The sequence below is a fragment of the Carya illinoinensis genome, chromosome 12, assembly GCF_018687715.1.
Source record: "Carya illinoinensis cultivar Pawnee chromosome 12, C.illinoinensisPawnee_v1, whole genome shotgun sequence".
Taxonomy (NCBI): Eukaryota; Viridiplantae; Streptophyta; class Magnoliopsida; order Fagales; family Juglandaceae; genus Carya; species Carya illinoinensis.
The window spans coordinates 2,986,866-3,008,700 of record NC_056763.1 but is presented as its reverse complement, the minus strand read 5'-3'; the positions used below and the strand labels follow the sequence as shown (position 1 = coordinate 3,008,700).

General features: G+C 36.8%; 2 protein-coding genes across 3 annotated transcripts in view; one reads left to right on the top strand and one right to left on the bottom strand.

The window, feature by feature from the left end:
* The window catches only part of LOC122289442 (ribosome-binding ATPase YchF), a 30,616-nt gene extending 19,228 nt beyond the window's left edge, over positions 1–11,388 (top strand). Inside the window, exons 5-11 of one of the 2 annotated variants that reach the window (XM_043096426.1) lie at positions 313–375; positions 1,310–1,564; positions 1,770–1,916; positions 1,996–2,023; positions 2,376–2,446; positions 8,098–8,157; positions 11,012–11,388. In XM_043096426.1, the coding sequence (XP_042952360.1) occupies positions 313–375; positions 1,310–1,564; positions 1,770–1,916; positions 1,996–2,023; positions 2,376–2,446; positions 8,098–8,157; positions 11,012–11,080 (693 nt within the window). In that variant the 3' untranslated portion in view covers positions 11,081–11,388. The remainder of the gene's footprint in view (positions 1–312; positions 376–1,309; positions 1,565–1,769; positions 1,917–1,995; positions 2,024–2,375; positions 2,447–8,097; positions 8,158–11,011) is intronic. The other variant, XM_043096427.1, reaches the window with a different exon arrangement.
* A 6,469-nt stretch (positions 11,389–17,857) lies between these two features.
* On the bottom strand, positions 17,858–19,526 carry LOC122289441 (serine/threonine-protein kinase WAG1-like). The gene has a single exon (XM_043096425.1). It carries the CDS (start codon positions 19,420–19,422, stop codon positions 17,947–17,949), a length of 1,476 nt encoding a protein of 491 aa, XP_042952359.1. The 5' UTR covers positions 19,423–19,526; the 3' UTR covers positions 17,858–17,946.
* Between the last annotated feature and the right edge of the window lie 2,309 nt (positions 19,527–21,835).

The window sequence follows — 21,835 nt, the reverse complement described above, 5'->3', positions numbered from 1 at the left end:
ATATATATATATATATATATATATATATATATATGCCCCCACGTGCAATACTGTTTTCTTGTGGGAAAAAGTTTCCTTTTTAATGGATTTCTTGGAGAGACAACCCCCAGGTTAAGTACGTAGAGGGCGTTTCAACATTTTGGTTGCCATTTTGCCTTCAAGTACATTGGTTGAGAGCTTTTCCTCTTATTTTTGCAAACATACATTCCTTCTGATTAATCTATATGAGCTCTGATTTTTCATTGAACATGATAGCTCACAAGGGTGAGGTGAACAAATAGAACTAAATTGTACTGTCTACAAGTAGTGCAGATTGAGAAAAGGATGGAGAAGCTCAAGAAAGGCAAGGCAAAGGATTCACAATCTAAACTTAAGGTACTTAATAATGATTCCAAGTTATCATACAAGTTACCACTTACCATTCAAGCAGAAAGTAGCTTGTAATTGTTGTGCACCCTTCCTCCCCCTCGCATGGAACAGCAGCACAGTGCTATTTTATATCATTAATTTTTTTTTTTTTCACCTATCAAAATTTTTTTTTTTGATAGGTAATCAAGAAGTTATATTCATAGAAATAGGAAAAGTCTCTCTTTCATCTTTACCTATCAAAAAAAAAAAAGAAAAAAGAAAAAAAGAGAGAGAAATAGGCAAAGCCCGGGTACACAGGAAGTATACATGAAGAACACCTAGTTAGAGGTTACAATATAAAGTAGAAGGTCATGGACCCTTAGCCCCTTTTTTATATAATTAATAAAAGTCATCTTCTTGTGTCTTCAACTTGGCGTGTTTTATACTTGTTTCTTTGACTAAATCAACTGAGTTCTCCTGCATAGGTCCATAGGCTTTGCTAAATCTTCCAAGGAAGCATCAGGGTAGTCCTTGTAAAAGCTTAGGTGGTATTCTAGGCACTGCTGCGGGCTGATCATCATGTTTGATATCTTCTGTTTCTGGGAGAGAGTTTTTGATCTCAGGTTTTTCTCCTGATGAAATTTTGTGAAAACCTTCATGGAGGGTAGAATGTTTGCAATCAACATTCCTTTTGAATTTGAGATCTTAGCTTGCCTAACGATTCCTCTCTACATTCAAGTACTCCACACGTGATTAATTTTGTGGTATAAATTTACCTGTCGAAAGCTAAGAATCTTATCAAAGAGTCTTTTTTGAAGTCTGTCTTAAGCATACCTGACTCTCAACATACCAGTTTTTCACTACCTACCAGATTTGTTTTTGTTCGCTCCTTGTTTATTTGATATGCTTTAAAGTATGTAAAGTGGCTATGGTCTTATACATGCAACCTTCATTATTCCAGGAGGAAGCAGAGAAGTCTGCCTTGGAAAAAATTCAGCAGGCTCTTATGGATGGAAAACCAGCACGATCAGTAACTTTAACAGAGTTTGAAAAGGATTCGGTGAAGCAGCTTTGCTTGCTCACAATGAAACCAGTCATATATGTTGCAAATGTTGCGGAGACTGATCTAGCTAAGCCTGAAAATAACTCTCACGTCACAGAAGTAAAGAATCTTGCATCTGCGTTGAACTCTGGACTGGTGACAATCTCAGCACAGGTCTGGTGACTACTTTTGAACAGAAACTCTTATCATTTAAAAGATGGTGTCTCTGAGCATGTTTTTGCGTACGAGCTAGGGCATGCTAATGTTATCTTCTGCTTAGACAGCTTTCTTTTTTGTTTTTTTATGAACACTTGGGTGATGGGGGTCTTCCCGATGTTAACAATTACATCAGGCAAGTAAACTAGCAACCTACTTGCAGGTTGAATCGGAACTTACTGAACTTCCATCTGAAGAAAGGGTAGAGTACTTACAGTCTCTTGGTGTCAGTGAAAGTGGTCTTGGAAACCTAATTAGAGCAACATATAGCCTTCTGGGGCTGCGCACATACTTCACTTCTGGCGAGAAGGTGATGTGGAGAAGTTTATATTATTAATGTTATATTACCTTCATATATTAAAACAACTGTCTTCCATTGTTTTGTGCAGGAAACAAAAGCATGGACCATACTTGCAGGTTAGCTTTTGTACTGCTGCATCTCAAAGATGTCATACAATGATGATAACTTCTATTTAGTAGGCCTTGACATCTGTTTTATTTTTTATTTTATTTTTATATAAGTGGTGGGCCTTGACTTGTTCCAAGCACGTACCACATTTCTGCCAGGAGTGGGTCAGATATGATGGACAACTTGTAAAAAAAAAGAAAAAAAAAGTTTGATTAGTAGATGTATGAGAGAAGAACTTTTCCATTGGAATAACGTGGGCATTAAGCGATGTATATTCAGGATATTCAGTAGTAACTTATTCCTTTAGGACACTGTGATTCTGTTGGATATCTGTCTGATCGTTATTCTTTGTTTGTTCAGGAATGACAGCACCTCAAGCTGCTGGAGTTATCCACTCAGACTTTGAGAAAGGTTTCATTCGAGCCGAGACAGTAAGCATTCTGATCGCTCCCTTTCTTTTACTTTTTCCCCCTTAGCTGAAAATTATTCAGTGTATTTTTTTAATATTTTAGCATTTTAAAAATGTTAATTAAAATACAGTAGGTAATATTCCTGGGGGAGAAAAAGAAGGGAACTTTAGTTTCCATGGAATCTTAAACGTCACACCAGTTAAGTATTGGGAGAGAGAACTTATGTTCAGGGTCAATTACAATGTGCTGTAAAAGCTTTTGGTGCATAGTGATGGATTGAAGAGGGCCGTGACAAGTGGAGAGAATAAGAGTTTTTTTGATAGTAAAAGAAGTATTTTATTGAGGAAATAAGTAGGCATAGCCTGAGTACACGGCACCCATACAAGAGCGACACCTAAGCATGAGTGTCCAATGATAAGAGAAAATCATGCCTATTCAAGCCATTGAAATTGATTACAATTGACCAATGAAATAAAGTATTAAAAAATAGAATTCTAAGCTCTTCCATTGACCATTGGCGATCCTCATAGCTTCTTTCATTCCTCTCCTTCCAAAGACACCACCACAGACAATTTGGGACCATCTTTCATATTGCTGCGATCTGAGCATTACAATGTAGGTCATTCCAACTTGCTAAGAAGTCAACAGCCCTTCTTGGCATCACTGAAGCTAATCCCACTCTACCAAAGAAATCGTTCTAGAGTGACATGGCCACCTCAAAATGAAGTAGTAGGTGATCAACAGTCTCTCCACTCTTTTTGCACATAGAACATTAATGCATAATAATAAACCGGCGTTTTCCTTGATTATCTTTTGTGAGAATTTTCCCCATTGAGGCTGTCCATACCAAAAAAAAGCTGCTTTTAGGGGTGCCTTAGTCTTCCAAATGCACTTCCAAGGGAATAGCCGAATGGGTTTGTGTTGTATGTGATCAGAGACTTGTAGAATGAACGAACAGCAAATCCCTCTTTCTGGACCTGTCACCCACCTTGAAACAAGTGTGCTTGGAGAAAGTATCCCATCCTCTTCTTATATGGGTCCAAAGCCCCACCCCATGTAGTCCATTCACCTCGTTTGAGAATCATCCACCCCAAGCCCCACCAAACTTGGAATCAATAACAGCTCTCCATAAGGCCCCCCTTTCTAATTGGTATCTCCACAACCACTTACCCAAAAGAGCTTTGTTGAGGACCAGCAAGTTTCAAACTCCCAAACTGCCACTCGATATCAGGGTCATACTTGGGCCAATTCATAAGGTGGAATTTAAACTCCTTGTCCATACCTCCCCATAGAAAATCCCGCTGTAGCTTCTCTAAGCAGAGAGCCTCCTTGGTGGGTGGTGGAAACAGAGATAAGCAGTAGGTAGGTAAGTTGGAAAGAGTACTTTTGATCAAAGTAACCCGCCCACCTTTGGATAGATACATCCTTTTCCAACTAGCCAACCTTCTCTCCATTTTTTCAATCACCCCATCCCAAATAGAAAAAAGACTTGAATGAGGCACCCAAGGTGAGGCCGAGATATATTATTGGCAAAGGAGATACCATGCATCACAAGAGGTTGGCCAAAATCTCTACCTTAGAGAAATTACCCATTGCAACCAATTCTGACTTGGCTAGGTTCACTCTCAAAGCAGCTTCAAAACAAAGAAGGGCTCTTGAAGCTCGAATATGATCTTGGTTGGCTCCACAAAAGATGAGAGTGTCATATGCAAATAGAAGGTGAGAGATATCTGATGTGTTCACTGAAAAATCCAGATAGGAATCTGCCATCCACAATACCTAAGATCATTTTACTAAAAGCTTCCATTACAAAAACAAAGAGTAATGGGGATAATGGGTCACCTTGTCTAACCCCAGGAGCTTTAAAAAAAATCCATTGGTGTACCGTTGACCAAAATAGAAAAGCGGACCGAGGAAATGCAATGTTTTATCCAAGTACCCGATCTCCCCAAGACCACAACGCTCAGGCATGTGAAGCAAGAAGTTCCAATTCAATGGAACACAAGCCTTTGAAATATCCAGTTTGCAAAGTAAACCTGGTACTCCCAACTTGATCCTGCCATCCAAACATTCATTAGCAATGATTGCTGAATCAAGAATCTGTTTACCTTTTACAAAGGTATTTTGGGGCTTTGATATTATCTTCTTCATCACCATGCTCGAGCAATTTGTCAAGACTTTCACAATGAGTTTATACATCCCACTCACCAGACTAATGGGGAGATAATCTTTTACCTCTACCAGCCCCAATTTTTCCAGAACAAGAGTAATGAAAGTTGCATTGAGACTTTTTCAAATCTTCAAAACTCATGGAACTCTCCAGTGACTTCGGTTTTAATTACATCCCAGCAAGTTTGAAAGAAAGCCACATAGAACCCGTAAGGACCTAGGGCTTTGTCACTAGCCATACTGTTGACCACTTTCCAGATCTCTTCCTCCTTGAAAGGCCTTTCTAGCCATTTTGCTTCCTGTGATTGAAGAGAATCAAAAGCAAGTCCATCAAGGTTTGGTCTCCAAGAGAATTGTTCAGAGAGTAAGTGCTCAATATTGAACGATATGATCTGTGATCTCTGGAAGATTTGAAGAGACTGCACCACCCACCACCATCGTTTCAATGATGCTGTTATTCCTGTGAGAGTTAGCTACACGATGAAAGAACTTGGTACACATGTCTACCTGTTTCAGCCGTAAAGCCCTCAACATTTGTTTCGTTGAGATTTCTTCTATTAGGATCACCCTTTCTAGGTCCATTCTCACCTGAGTTTTGCGGACTCTTTCAACATCCAAGAGAATCCTAACCTCCTCCACACCTTCCAAACATGGAAGCTCCTCCAATAGAGTTCTTTTGGAGTTCCACATTGTCAAACACCTGCTTATTCCAAGCCTTTATAAGTCTTTTTTTAACACTTTAAGCTTACAAGCCAAGATGTAACTAGGGCTGCCAAATAATGTGTAAGAGGACCACCACTATTGAACTCCATCAACAAGCCCTTTAGATTACAGCCACATATTTTCAAACTTGAAGTATGCAAATTCCATGAATCTCCCCACTATCAATGATAATAGTGAAGTAATCTGAGCACAACCTGGGAAGTAGTTTTTGGATTAGATCTAAGTAGTGTACTTCCCAATTTAGGGATACCAAGAAATCTATCTATTCTCGACCAAGAAGGATGCTCACGAGTATTAGACCATGTATAAGCACTGCCAACTGGGATGTCCAGTAGGTCTAGCTTGAAGATGAAATCAGAGAAATCAATCATGGCCGAGTTGAGGCTAGAAACACCTGATATTTCACTTGGAAATCAAGTGACATTAAAGTCACCCCAATGTACCACAAAATGCCTCATAGACTACATAGTGCTGCCAACTCATCCCACAAAAGCTTTCTCGTATTATCTGAGTTTGGACCATAGACACCTACAAAGGCCCATAAGAAACCATCTTCTGTGTTTTTAAATGAAACGGCCGCAAAGTCTCCCACCCATCCCTCCATCTTTTCTACCACCATCCTATCCCACATTACCAATACTCCCCCTGAAGTCTATAGGACCAGCCCACTTGTTAACTTCCCCACAAACTTCTTATTGTACTTAAAGAGATAAGTATAACGTCGTCTCTTGCAAGCAAACAACATCTACTTTCCAATTGCAGAGCTGATTTCTGTCTTTTAGGCACTTACTTCTCTCGTTGAGCCCCTTCACATTCCATGAGATAATTTTAGGCTTCATAATATACCTGTTGATACCCAATCCTTCATTCGCCCACGACTAGAGCTCCCGTCTCTTGCAGCATAGTTAATCGAACAGGTAAGTCTCTTCAATTCTCTGTCTTTTTTCCTGGATGAATTAGGCTCAACTTCCGAGCTAGATCGCATCTGACCCACGTCAATGGCAGTGAGCAGGGCCATAAATTGGTCCTCAAAACCAACACATGAGATCCCTATACAATGTTGGATCTCATTTGCTTTGCGAAGCACCCAATCAGACACCATTAAGTCGCTGTTACAATTCGGATGCAAGGATGTCAGTGGGGTAGCTTCCTCCTAGGTAACTATGAGTGCATAAGTGTCATTCATCATTTCCATTCCACCGTCCGTGATTTGCTAGAGCCCATCCTCTTCGCCGCTCTCCTTTTCCTCATCAACAGAGTAGGAACCATAGCACTGAGAGTCCCGCAACTCAAGTTTTCCCCCAAAATTTAATCAAGTCCAGAGGTTTCTCTGGTGAGCTCATGATCCCCATGAGAGGTATCAAGTCTAGAATAATAATTTATTGGCTGTTACTGTGGTTTCAGGGTTGTATAATTATGCTTCAGTAATTTAGACTGTAAATGCAATTAGAATATTGTAAAAACTCAAATTTTTAATGTAAAAAGTTATTTTTGTCATTTTGTGCTAAAGGCATTTTAGTCTTTTCAATTTGTGTCCAGTAGCTTGGCAGGCTGGCTTTGGGCTTCTGTATAGGGGGTGTATTTACTAAGTATTGGTCTAGTCTAGTTGATCCTGACTGGTTCTGTACATACAGTCGTTTCCTGTATTTGAGCAAAATGAACAGAAGTTATTTTGACACCTTGTTATTGTGGTGTGGTGCCAGGATTCTTCCTAGAGTGATGTCAGATTTTTTTTTCTTGTTCTTTTGTGGCTGGAGATAAATAATTATACTTGCGATGACTTAAAATTTATTTATCCTAAAAGTGATGTAGCCTCTTATAAATATTCCAGCCCCGAATTCAAGAAAAGGTTTATTTCACATATAATAGAATCCTAACCTTGTTCCTTATGTCAACCTCAAGCCTAATTATTTTCCTCGCGTTTTAGTGCCGGTTTAGAGATGCTGCGTTGATGTCCATAGATCTATTACGAGGGTTTCTGTTGTGATCATAGCTTTTCACACTCCAGTGTGATATGAAGTAGTTGATGAATTGCAGATACTATTGCATTGTGTTTCTCTTGGTGTTTGAGTTTTTCATCAGATGTTCTCTGTGAGCCAGTTGCTGGAGAAGAAAATCAATATATTGCTTATGTAGCTTACCCCTTAGACCTTTTTGAAGAAGGTTCTGTTACTAACATGTTTACTTCCATTGTGGGTAATGTATTGGGATGGATGAGTGCCAGTAAGGATTGAAATGAATTTTGACTTCATACCTTGAGCACACCAAATTATGGCATTGGCGCTGCCTCTTTTTCAGACGATAGGTAAAAACCCCAGAATGCAATTGAAGTCACTAGCTTATGGGCATTCTTGGTTGAGAATAATTCTCATTCTTGTGTCCTGATTAAAAGTATGCTTCAAATGGCCAATGAGCTTCCCTCTTACCAAAAAGAAGAATTGGGTGGAGGAACTTATGTGTCACAATTTCAAGACCTCTCGAGTGCATATCTTACATATCACAAAGAAAAAAAATGCATGCTTCAAAATGGATTTATTTTTTATCCTATGATAGTTCTGAATCTTCTGATAAAACAAAGATCTGTTAGCTTGGCCTTTTTTAGTCAATAGGGAGGCACTCAGAAAAATTGATCTATTGTATATCTGGCTATAAACTAGGGATTTTATTGCTCATTGAAGTATCTATGGAGGTTCAGCTTACTAAGGCCAGTATCCTTTCTGGCCTTTTATTTTGCCTTCTACCTGGTAATATGCATAGTAACAACCTGTTTTATTTATCAGGTAGCTTATGATGATTTTGTTGCTGCTGGTTCACTTGCTGTTGCAAGGGAGAAAGGACTTGTGAGTTTGTTGCTTTACTATTCTTATTTATTTTCTTATATAAAAATTCATAAGATAGGATGAAAAAGACAACTTTCTGTTGTTTCTGATACTCATTGTGCCTACCATTGAATTGGATTGGATATTCATCTGTCAATGATGGGTTTTAGGAGTCTGCTTATGTCAATTCACCAATTTGAACTAAACAACTAGCATGCTTACATGTGGGAATGAGACCATTTAGGGATCTGAGTACTAGTAAGAGTTCTTTTTTTGATAGGTAAAAGAAATTTTATTTATAAAATTGAAATTGGCGTAGTCCAAGTACACAGGATGCATACAAACAAGAGATGACATGTTGTCAAGAAGTAGAAATAGATACAAGAAATTTATGAATAAGTAAGAGAGATATGTGTTCCATTTAATCAATTTTTTTAAATTTCTTTATGTAGGAAATCTCTGCATGGTGTACACCTAGGAAATTTTGATAATTTTCCTGTTTTGGACAAACTAGAGTCTAGAGAAAGCTGTAGGGGGACATTTATCAATATTTTCATGTGTGTGAACTAATTTGTCAAGGAATGCTACATTAAGGTTATAATTATATTTTTGTGATGAGTTTTATAGTTTTATGGATGTTATGAAAGGCCGATGAACCCTATATTTTTAATAACTATCTCAAATACCGAGGGAAGGGTATGACAGTGAAAGCTAGTTTACACATGCAATAGGGGAGAAATCATTTGACAGAATTTATCCACCTGAATACCTTACACAAGGAAATGAATCTTTACCTTCTTGCAATGATTAGGGTATACCATATGATATATCATAGAAAACATCAAGGAACTTTTCACATTCGCAGCAAAAGAGAGGATTTTCAAATCGTAAAGAAAACTTAGAAAACTTCCCTTAAACTTGGTTAGAGGTCCCACAATGAGTTGCAACCACTGCAGTCACGGCTTTTGACTTTTTGCACATTGGGAAACTCCCAAAACCAGCTTTCGCAGATTGTTTTGCCCTAGCTTCATCTCCACAATGCACTGAAAATAGTCCCAGATCCTTTGGAGCTCATGTGCAAAACTTTCCCATATCTTCGCTTTCGAACTCCTGGCACAGCAATTGAGTCCTTTTTCTTCCGCTCTTTCCATAGTTAGCTAAGGCCAAATAGAGACACTTGATCTTAGAACCTCTCTGTGTGACAAATGCCCTGTGGCCAACTGTAGAGGATTTAACAAACTCCTTGGTCTCCTTCTGAAGCAAAGGTTCCACTCCACGGTGGTCAATAAGCAGCTCCTAGTAACCTTGCCTAGAGATACTGAACTACTAATTTCCTTTGATATTTTTAAAAATCTTGATTAATTGATACCCCTTCATCTGCTGAAAACTCAAGATGTCTCAATCACCATCCAGCTTGAGAAACCCATCATCACATACCTAAACAAAAAGGTGCAGTAGTGGTGGCAACAAGGGAAGAAGAGAATGCTTCTCATCTTGCAATTTGGGTTTCAGAAAATAACAATAAACCTGAACACATTTTTAGGGAAACGTTTTCGGGTCTGTTTTTAAGGAACTTGAACAGAGAATTTGATGAAAACAATTGGATTTCTTAGCTCAAAGGGAGCTGCAGATCTGGAGGTGATTTCTGGTGTCTCTCTCTCTCTCTCTCTCTTTTTTTTTTTTTTTTTTTTTTTTCCTGGCTTAGGGTCTCTGAGCCTGAGAGGTTTGGGTTTCAGAGCTAGAGAAGTTCTAGAGAGGAGCAGCAGACTTGGGCAAAGGATCTGATTTTCGATTTTAAAGATTAATGTTTCCTTTTAAAACTACTCAACAATCCTGGGCACTTTAAATAAAATTCAGACAAATAACACCCATGAAAATACCAAAAGTATAATTCAAACAAAGTCATATAAACCAAAAGGGAACTGTAGGTTTCCTGATGCAACAGGAAGGGTGTGTTTGATTTCTTCAAAGTTGCAATTGCCACCTCAGAAAAGTCGTGGTTTGCTCCAGGCTATACTTCACTTTTAGGGGATTGAGTTCTAGTTGAACTTTTATATTTTTGGCTTGTCGTTTACGTCTTTCTAGTACTAGGTGCGTGCATTAGAAGATGAGAAGGCATAGTTTTTACCTAAATCCATAATTAGCCAGGGTGGGGAGGGGGCTTGGGTTGTGGTTGTGGTGGTCGTGTTTGGGGGGGGGGGGGGGGGGGGGGGGGGGGTGGGTTTGGAGAGAGAGAGAGAGAGAGATGGAGGCTTGAAAGGAAGAAAGTGCTCATCTCACTTGAAGATACTTGAAGGAAGGCTCTTTTGAGATCTCACATTTTTGTTTTTAGATTTTCTTGGTTAGTTTTATGCTTTCATCATGTCTTTTCCCTTCTTTGCTCGAAGCTTACTGTTGTAAAATCTCAATACTTTAGAATGTGGTGCACAAATTTCTTGGTGTAGTATCTGAGTACCGAGATAAATTCTCTTGACTGTAACCCGTTTGGGGATTTTCAGTTTTGGACCTTATATTATGAAGCCTAGCGATAATATTTTGGGAAGAAAAAGAAAAAAAAAAACCGTTGTAGGTTTCCCCACTGTTCTGTTTGATTCCTGCTTTCCATCCTCACTAGTTACCAGTTTATTGAATTTGGAAGCTGTTCCTTCAGCACTCGAAATTGGGGGGTTCTTCCTTGAACATTTCATAGTAAGAGATGTGAGTTTATTGAATGAAAATTTTAATTTCATATTTGACATGATGGACATAAGATGATTAATGATAACCGGCACTCTGTACAATATGTGCACACATAAATTGCCTGAAAGGAAAAACCTGAGCAATATACTCTTCTCCATTATTTATATCATTAATGGTGTCCTTTTGATTTTTGCAGTTACGATCTGAGGGTAAAGAATACATTGTACGGGAAGGAGATGTAATGCTGTTTCGTTTCAATGTATAATATGCCTAATATTGTTGTGGATGTAGTTATTTAATCATTCCTCAACCCAGTAAGCTGGCAAGAATTTTGATAGGGAAGAAACGAAGGTATTTCTTGCAGGGTAAAAGTTGGTTTAAATTTATGTCCATGATTACAAAATCAGAAAATGTTCCTCCTACTGCAGAAAAAATAAAAAATAAAAAAATAGCGTATTGGGACTTCTTTGTAACCCTCTAGGGGTATCGCTATTGGTTCTTTCTAACATTTTGGTACTGTATTTGCTTATTGGGCAGTATTTTGACAATGATTTACTTTTTTCCGCTACTTTATATTTTTGTTCATTATCTTCTTCCTTGTTGTGCCCATACTTTGGGGAGACGACAAGAATGGCATGAAATTTTGAGTAATGCTACATATAATTGTGAAATGTGCAAGTGCCATGCAATATGCAGTCGCTTTAAAAAAAAGTGAAGTCTATTAAAAAATTAATTATTATTATTATTATTATTATTATTATTATTATTATTTTTTTTTTTATGTAAGTCTTGTATTTATTTACTTTTTTCAAAGTGATTGTGCGATGCTTGTACACTCACGACTATAAGTATCATTTTTCTTTCTCACAACATGTGGATCTTAACTTTAAATCGAGTAGGGTCCACACACTCCTCTCTTCAAATTATAAAAAATTTTGGATTAGAAAATGGTAGGAAATCCCACACCTTGTCTAGCTTGAGTCGTCCCGGACAACATGGTTATGTCCACAGGTGTAATGAAGGTTAACAAACTCGCCAGAGGCTTGATGCCAACGATAACCCAAAAAAAAAAAAAAAAAAAAAAAGATCAGAAAGAAAAGAAAAAGAATATTAATTTGGAACAGCTTGATGGTCATATGTCATTTTCTATTACTGATTGTGGTTGTGTTTGATGATGCTTTCTCATGGCTTGTGAATTTTGGCTTGAAGTGAAATTTTTAGGGCATGTGATTTCAAGAAAAGTAGTAGCAGTCGATCCTAGCAACATTGAAGCAGTGATGAATTGGCAGCATGCTACCAATGTGCATGAAATCCAAAGTTTCCTAGGACAGGCTAGATACTATAGAAGGTTTGTGGAGGTATTTTCCAAACTCTCAGGGCTGATCCCTCCTTTAACAAAAAAGAATGTCAAATATGTTCAGACGGAAAAGTTTAAGTAAAGTTTTCTAGAACTTAAGAAAAGGAAGACAACCACACCATTGCTAGCATTGACAGAACCTTATAAGCCTTATGTGGTTAGTGATGCATTTAAACCAGGACTTGGATGCGTGCTTATGTAGGAAGGACAGGTTGTCGCTTATGCTTCTTGTCAATTAAAGAACCACGAATAGAATTATCTCACCCACGACTTAGAACTAACAACCGTGATTTTTGCCTCGAAAATATGGAGACATTATTTGTATGGAAAAACTTGTGAGATATTCACTGACCATAAGAGGAGCCTCAAGTATTTCTTCAGCTAAGAAACTTGAATATGAGACAAATGAGATGGTTAGAAATGATTAGTGACTACCAGTGTGAGATTAAATATCATCCTTGTAAAACTAATGTTGTGGCTGATGCGTTAAGTCATAGAATGCAAACAAAAGGTTTTTTAGAATCCACCCCAAAAATGGAGTCTCTTCTAAACAGCATGAGGAACTTGCTAATTGAATGTCTCCAACAAGATGCAACTCTTGTTGCAGTACAAGAGATTATACCCTTAGAGTTGGAGGAGGTAAAGGAGCATCAGATAGAAGATAAAAAATTGTTAGATATCACACAAAAGGTGGAAAGAAAGGAAGGGCCAAAAGGATTCAGGATTAGAGAAGATGGTTTATTGTACTTCAAGAATCGGAATGAAATCCCAATTAATCCTGAGGTTAGGGATTTTGAAGGAAGCACATTAGACTCCGTACACAGCTCATCCCAAAAGTACAAAGATGTATCAGGATCTAAAGTAGCATTTTTAATGGGAATGTATGAAAAAGGGCGTAGTGGAGTTTGTAAATAAATGTTCTGTATGTAGAGTTGTAAAAGCAGAACATCATAAACCAATTGAAGAGTTGTAACCATTACCAATTCTAGAATGGAAATGAGAGGATATTTTCATAGATTTTGTGATTGAACTGTCGAAAACATTAGCAGAAAATAATCTATCTGGGTCGTCGTTGATTGATTAACAAAAGGTGCTCACTTTTTGCCTGTTATGAACATAGACTCTATGGAGAAGTTGACTCGATTGTTTTTAGCTAAAATAGTTAACCTACATGGGGTTTCCAAGACAATTGTATCAGACAGAGATGCATGTTTTACACGATTTTGGCAAGGTCTTCAAAGCCTGATGGGCACGAAATCAAAGTTTAATAGTGCTTATAATCTCCAAACAGATGGACAAATCGAGTGAACTATACAAACTTTAGAACATATGCTAAGAGCTTGTGTTCTGCAAGAAAATAGTGATTGGGAGAAACAATTGCCATTAATAGAATTTGCTTATAATAATAGCGTTCAGGCCACAATTCAAATGGCGCAATAAGAAGTATTGTATGGTAGGAAATGGTGCCAAAGTTTTTGATTGGATAAAATAGTGTTTGTCTTAGATGACATGATCACAATGTTTAATTTTCCTTCCACTCCTTCACATTTCATGGTTTCACTTAGTGCTAAACCAAGTGTGGCTAAAATCTTGCTAAGTCTCCACTAAGAACTCCTCAAGACTGATTAATACAATCCACATAGTGATTTGAAAATCGACTGAACTAGATGCCTGATGGCGCTATCCCGAGTGTTACTATTTACTTTGAAAAAGATGAAAATAAACGTTACACCATAAAATCATAAATAATCGTATGAACCTAGTAGCGCAATTCATTTTGCAAAATGTGATGCCCCTAACCCCCGTTTGGGATTGGACGGTGACTGAAACGTTAGGACATGTAACTCAAGGTTACATACTCCTCGTTCATGATGGATAAGATGTAATGCACCTAACGATTTAGCAGTATGCAATAAATTACAGCGAAAAATTCTCATAAACTATATAAGACTGGTAGTAAATGTAATAACATGGTACCGTAGTTTAAATATCCCAAAAGTTTTAAATTTTAATCAAGTACTCCAAAGAAACATTGTTCCAAATATCTCCAAAAAACAAGGGATCATAAAAAATAATATCAAAACCCAATTTGATTCTTTTCAACTACTATTCCCACAGTCCCTTTCCAAAATACCAATCTTACAAGGTCATCCCTATTCAACCTTGTCTTTGTTCAAAATCCTTCTTAACTCTTCGAATAGTTGTAGTACTTCAGTGATAAATTGGTCGGCAGCTTCCAGCCTGTCTACTAGGGATGGCTCTGACGAGCTTTCATGGCCCTTTGGGGCCTCCTAGACTATATTGGGAGCTGGCCTCTTGCTTTTTTCCATGATTGGTCTCTTACTGTCCTACAACAACTTCTACTATTCTGGGTGGGGAATGATAGTGGAAACAACTAGCTACTATAGTGAGATTTCGAGAAATCTTAATAAGTAAACACACAACATACAACAGATAACATAAACATATAAGGGCAAACCATAAATGAATGCATGGACATGTATCTGACATAAAACTTGATTTATGTAACTTTGACTTTTCAAAAACAATATGTAATAGAGATCTTTTGACTTTTCAATAAAATGTCTTTTCCATCTTTTCTATCTTTTCGTCTTTGATTCATAAACATGTAACATATCTTTGAGCTCATTATCTTGTTCATTTCACATCTCATATGGTTGGATACCTCACGGCTCCCTTATGCACTATGTGTTCCCTGCTAGTTATTGCATTAACCAATGGCCTACTTGACCATGGTGACTATGTCATAATCTTAATCTTATGCAGCAGTTTGCATATTTCGCCTTCACCGTATTGCACCCACTAGCTTTAGGTGCTACCTCGCTTCGGTATCTTTTTTCACAAGGATCCATTTAAGGTCTACCAACTGTACTTTGTCGACCCAGGGGCTATCACTCCATTTTGTGACATTCCATAGTAGACTGAGGAGGTCTGTTAGGGTATTACCCCGTCCTAGCATTTGGGGGGGTCGTGATAAAACATGTACATACTCTTTTCTTTGAAAACACTTTGACCCAAATGCATATGACATGAAACTTGTAACGACTTTTCTTTGTAGAAACCTCCTGAACATATGAATACCATGAAATCATACGTTGGATATCTTATGTTATGGCTTGAAAATATTAGAACATTTGATTACACAGTTTACAATATGTATAGAAACACTCATCGTATACCAAGTAGAGAAACATTATTCAAATCCAAGCATATTCATGTAGTCATGGCTGAATCATTTAGACTTGTAACAACATGTTATATTCAACCACTTAAACCAAAATAAATCCGAAAACATCAGCATCAATAAGCATGGCAAGTTCATCATATAAATCCGATTACCATCAAGAAGATTATTCCTCAACAACAAGCATACACAATAATCAACCGAAATGCAAAGTTCACACAACAAATATACGAATATTATCTAAGGTAGGTTGAGAGTCCACTTACAAAAGTCCAAAGCAATGGAGTATGATCAAGCAAACTGTAAAAGACTCATTTAACTAATTAGAATCACAAAAGTATAACCCTAGCATGTGGTATATGGTTTTAGTGTTTTAGTGCAAACTGAATGTGTAGGTCGTTGCATTTTTGTGATTTTGGTTGTTTGGTCAAGCATGCTAGCACTTAGGTTTGATTGATTACATATTAGGAGTGTGATTATGGACTTTGGAAATCCTTGGAGTTGATTTGAAAATATTAGATCAAGAACATCAAGGATTTGTTCTATTTGACCAAAACTTAGTGTTTTGGCATTTTTATTTATATGGGGAGTTTATGGTTTTTATGAAATGCACATGTTAATGTCTTACCATTAATTTAGAATATCAAGGATATGATTTTGGAAGTTGGTGAAATCGGTTTAGGCATGAAAGTGGGTTTGAATGTCAAGTATGCAACAAAGTGTTAATGTTTACCCTAGAGTGGTTCGGCCATAGTGAAGTTTTTCTAGTTATGATTTGTTTTAAATTTTTTTGATTTGATATTTGGATTTAGGAAACATATATATGAGTAATGTAGATTTTGGTAGGATTTGGAGTTACTTTGCAAAATGCTTATTTTGGGGGCCAAATTGTAATTTCCCATGTGTAGAGGGGCAACTTTGCAATAAGGATAAGCTCATATGGTATGCGAACAATGCCATAACAAAGTGCTCGCTATCAGATGAATATCATGGATACAATCGTTCACCTCCCAACATACCTTCTATTTAGATCCTTTATTTTTCTTATGTTTTCTAGAATTTAAATTTTGAGCACTGGTGAGGAGCACTTGCAAATACTAACCCACTCTAATTTTGAAATTTATCCATTTTCGAACAATGGAGTACTTTCAAACTATTGCCTTTTTTGTAATATGTTATCTAAACCACCACTTTTTAACGGTTAAAAGGCATCCTCGTCCTTTTTAGTTTTTGAATCTATCGACTTATTACAATGACGAAAAAAACCAAAAAGAAGTATGAATTATCTTTTTGTATGGTGATTTGTATGAATTATCTTTTTCATAATGTAACACTTTCTCGTTTAATATATAGTTTGAGAGTCTACATTAACATAATTGGCCGGGAAGAGATATTATTCTATATCTATAAAAATATCTTACAAAAATAAATATATAGATTGATATAACTTGATATATGAAACGTTAGATCTATTTTATAAAATATTTTTTCAATTTGACGTATCACATAAAATTACGTACGTTTGTAAGATTATTTGTTCAGTCGTATAACCTACACTACTCTTGCTTTCATTCTTTATCAACGTACGTCAAATCCTAATGATTTTTTTTTTTTTTTTAATTGGAAACTTCAGATCAATAAAAACAACTGCTTTTATGGTTTAGAAGACAAAAAGAGAGTGGATCAAGTCATTTTGTAAACCTCATTTTTTAATAAACGAATTGAAGGGTCTTGGGAATCAATCTGATATATTATATATATATATATATATATATATATGTATGTATGTATGAGTAATTCTATATACAGTTTCCATTTTGATACTACAATATAAGTCTTAAGTATTTTTTCTTTAAAATTTTTTAAAATTACAAAAATATCCCTCTTAAAATAATACATTTTCTTATTTAATAAAGGACCTGCACATGCAATTCTCAAGTAGAGACTGCAAATATAATTTCTCTATATATATATATATATATATATATATATATATATATATATATATATATATATATATATATATATATATATATATCCCTAGTGAGAAAAGTGATAACAACTTGAAGTCTTCAAGGCTATATATAGAGCATTTTGTAAAGCTCACTTTAAATAAAAAGAACCATCATTCAAATATATTTCATAAATCTAAGACTGGACAACAAAAAATATTAATGACTCTACCAAAAAAGAGCTTTGCTATTCATAAGCCCCTACACCACACATCACATAATTTTTATATTTTTTATTTTTTTAAATTTTTTTTAGTTTTATTCTTCTTAAAATAATTGAATTTTTCTACTAATTATTTATATACCACATATTTAATAAGAGAAAAAAAATTAAAAAAATTGATGTTCGGTGTAAGAGACTTATGAATATAACTTTTTACCAAAAAATCATATCGCCTTTTACCATATAATTTTCCGAGGCGAGTCCATGCTAAACGATCAAACTCCACCTCTACAAGAGAAAGGGAAAAATATAAAGAAACTCGAATTTATGAATATTTCCTAAAATGATCGATATCATTTTGACTTAATACTGTACGTAAGTAGTGTAGATCTTGTCATGAGTTGAGCAGTTTATCGCTTCTGTTACTGTGATTCGACGTAGACATTGCCCTCTTCTTCTTCTTCACCAGAAACCCAAGTTTCTTCCACCAACACCAGGTCTGCCTTGATCTCTTGATCGTCTGGCTGGCCCCAACACTAACGTCTCCGTTCATGTTCGTCTTTACCTTCCTTAGAAGCCACCGTACTTCCGGCGGCGGCCTGTATGTCCGGATCAACGGCCACTTTATCCCATGAAAGAAAGGGTGCCGTTTGATGTCGGTTGCACCCCTGGCGCAACCTAGCCTCCTCCTTGGGTCCTTCACCAGTAACTTTTCTATCAAATCCCTTGCCTCCACCGCAGTCCGCTCCTGATCCTCCTTTCTCTCTGCCACGTCGACTGGGAATCTAACTTGCCTGCTCGATGCTATATTACGCAGGGTGCTCTCTTTGCTCCCTCCTCTGAAAGGCGTCGTCCCGTACCACAGTTCGTAAATGAACACCCCGAAAGCCCACCAGTCAACGCCGTTACCGTGACCGTTCCCGGAGACTAACTCCGGCGCCAAGTACTCGTGGGTCCCGACGCAGGACCTGGAAAATGCCGTTGTCGGCTCTGCAACAAACTCTGCCATCACGTCCTCCCGGATCCGGTTGACTTTTTTTATAGTGGAGCCGAAGCAAGTGCTTCTACGGTTCCTGTACTTGGTTGTTTGGGTTCGGATCTTCTCCAGTGTGGGGTTTACGTCGGTCTTGAAGCACAAGTCGAAGTCAGACAGCATGATGTGGCCATCTTCACGTAGCAACACGTTTTCCGGCTTCAGATCCCGGTAAACAACACCTAGAGCGTGCAAATACTCCAAGGCTACTAAGACCTCTGCGGCGAAGAACCTGACGGCATGAAGCGGGAGCCGGTTGCCGGGCTGTTTGCGGAGGAGGGAGTGAAGGTCCCCACCCGGGCAGTAGTCAATGAGGAGACAGGTGTAGTGAGAAACCTGGAGGTGGGCGTAGAGTGTAGGGAGGAAAGGGTGGTCTAGCATGGAGAGGATGCGGGCCTCCATCTGAACGTGAGAAAGCTTTTTGGTGCTAAGAGAATCCATGTCAACCACCTTGAGAGCGAAGTTGGCGTGCTCATAGTCTCTGAGACGGCAGAGGAAGACACGCCCGAGGTTTCCAGTGCCGAGGTGCTGGAGAAGCTTTAGGTGTCGGAGGTGGAGTTTGCCATCGGAGGAGATGTTGGTGGCAGCTTTGATGGCCGACCAATGTGGGTCGGAGTTGCGGTGGGGACGGCGGTAGTGGGGAGTACTAGTGGTGGTGGTGGTGGTGGTGGTGGTAGTTGAGAGGCGGGACTCGTTGAAGCTGAGAGTCAAGCTGCTGCGTGCTAAGCTACTGCGAGCGCTTGAGCAAGCGAAGGTGCGGTCGGTGGTGGTGGAGGTGCAGCTGGTGAAGCTAAGGTCTAGATCTGCCTCGCAGGGAAAAAGGGTGTCTTCGTCCATCGCTGGCTAGCTCTTCTAATTATTGACCAATTAGGATCTTTCGGAGGGTATATATGGTTTATGAATTAACACAGTGGGAGAGAGAGAGATGTGGGACTCTGTGGTGGGGCCTACCGCCGAGGTAGAAGGGTTAAAGAAGGTGTTTCGTTGACCCAATTAGAGTGAGATAGATAGAGAGAGACATAAAGGGGAAGCAGAAATAAATATAAAAGACTTGTGGAAGTTGGTGCTGACAAAGGGCCGCGTTCGTATCGGGGTCGACGGGGTGCGCAAGAAATAACGTAAGAAAGAACAGCCGGTGATCGATTGTAAAGGCAACGGCTAGTCGGCTATCTATATATATATATATATATATGTATGAATTGCGCCTGCACACAAACAGTTGGTGATCATCGTCACGATCACTTTGATCCTACGTTTTTCTACCTAATCTCAATTGTATTTTACGTGCCTCATTCTCCGTGTCATTATTCTTTCAGGTTTACATACCTTGATTAATATTCTTTAGGAGCGTCTACAGGCAGCTAGCGATCTTGAATTTTACCCATAAGTAATGCTTTATACATATACATTAATGTGCGCGCGTGGTAACTCCCGTACAAAATTATTTATATAAATAAAAATTACTATTAAAGAGTACTTTCACAAGATTTACATTCGAATTAGCCTATTCAAATCATTAATTTTCTTTATATATATATATATATATATATATATGGACAGTACTGTCGTGAACACAGTTTGATGTTTATCTAATTAATTATGTGATGATTATGAGATCCAAGGCATGCATTGGTGGGTCAATGAGAGTTGGCCGGTACATGCAATTAATCTGAATATAATTATTTATCCAGCAATGTTATATACAGTTTTTATTTAGAGACTACATTAATGTAAGTCTAGATAATTTTATATTTGAAATTTTTTAATATTATAAAAATTTTTAAGAATAGAATAACTCGATTTTTAACAGTATTAGATTATATATATATATATATATATATATTATACAGTACTACTTAATTATAACGAAATTTAGTAATTTAGATTTCGACCTTGCTTAAAATTAGGCCCCTTTGTTTATCGATGGATGTTAAGAATACGGAATGTATTTCATTAGAAATAATGTTAGGACCTATTTGGATCGTGAAAATATTTTATATCATTATTATAATTTTTTTAAAATTTTCACATAAAATATAATAAATAATTCAATTTTTTTAAAGTTGAAAATAATAATAATATTAAAAAATAATATTCTAATAATATTTTATTCAACTTTTATTTTTTATCTAAAACCATCTCATCTGATTATCTCACTATCCAAACTGTACCTTAATATTTTATCTTGAAATTTCTTTTTTCTTTCTTCTCTTTGGCTTATGAAGGTTACTTGGATAGTGAGTTGAATTGAGATGAGTTAAGATGAAAATTTAAAATATTATTATTTTTTTAGGATTTGAAAAAGTTGAAATCGGATTTGAAAAAATTGAATTGTTTATTATATTTTGTATTAGAAAGTTGAAAAAATTGTAATAATTAAATAAAATGATTTGAGTTGAGTTGAGCTGAATTTGATAACCAAACGCAGCCTAATCACTCAATCAATTTAAATGGCTCTTCGTTTCATTATTTTTCAAGTCCATCCACCAATATATTTTTATGCTTGAGAATATTAATCAAATAGATAATATATATTAATTTAGATTAATTATGCATAATACGGCTTCCCTGGCCGGTCTCTATTTTTTTTTTTTGCATTTTATTATTTTTTAGGAACGACGTAAATATTATATCCAACTTGATTAATATATATATATGCAGAAATTTAAAATTATTAGGAGCACAGTGCTCCAATTAATACAATTAAGCAACTGCTCTTTTGGACTGTTGTTATACAAGATTTCTTATTAATTTTCAATAATGTAAAATTAATTACAAATTAACTAACATGTATTATTCGTTTTGTTTTATTAATTAACTAATTAAAGGGTGAATTATGGATTTAATTATACTTTATTTATCACCAACGTCTACTTATGATCTGGCAGCCTCAATATATAATAATAAGATCATCGTTCATGCATACATATATCCATGGGTTGTGAAAAAAAAAGCTGGTTATAAGCGATTCTGAGCATTAATAAGCGCATTCATCTAATATGATTGGTCAGAAAGTCACACTTTAATAAAAATAGTATCAATTTGAATTTAAAATATGAAGGCAGCAGCATTGATACGTAGATCGATATGTGAATTCGCTTGTATATAGCATAATTCGGAAAAAAAAAAATTAATACACAAATTAAACCACATTGAAACTAATTAGTAATTACCATATATATATATATATATATAGTGACCACCCACTTTCCAATTAACTCCAACGTGAACATTCATGCATGCATGCAGC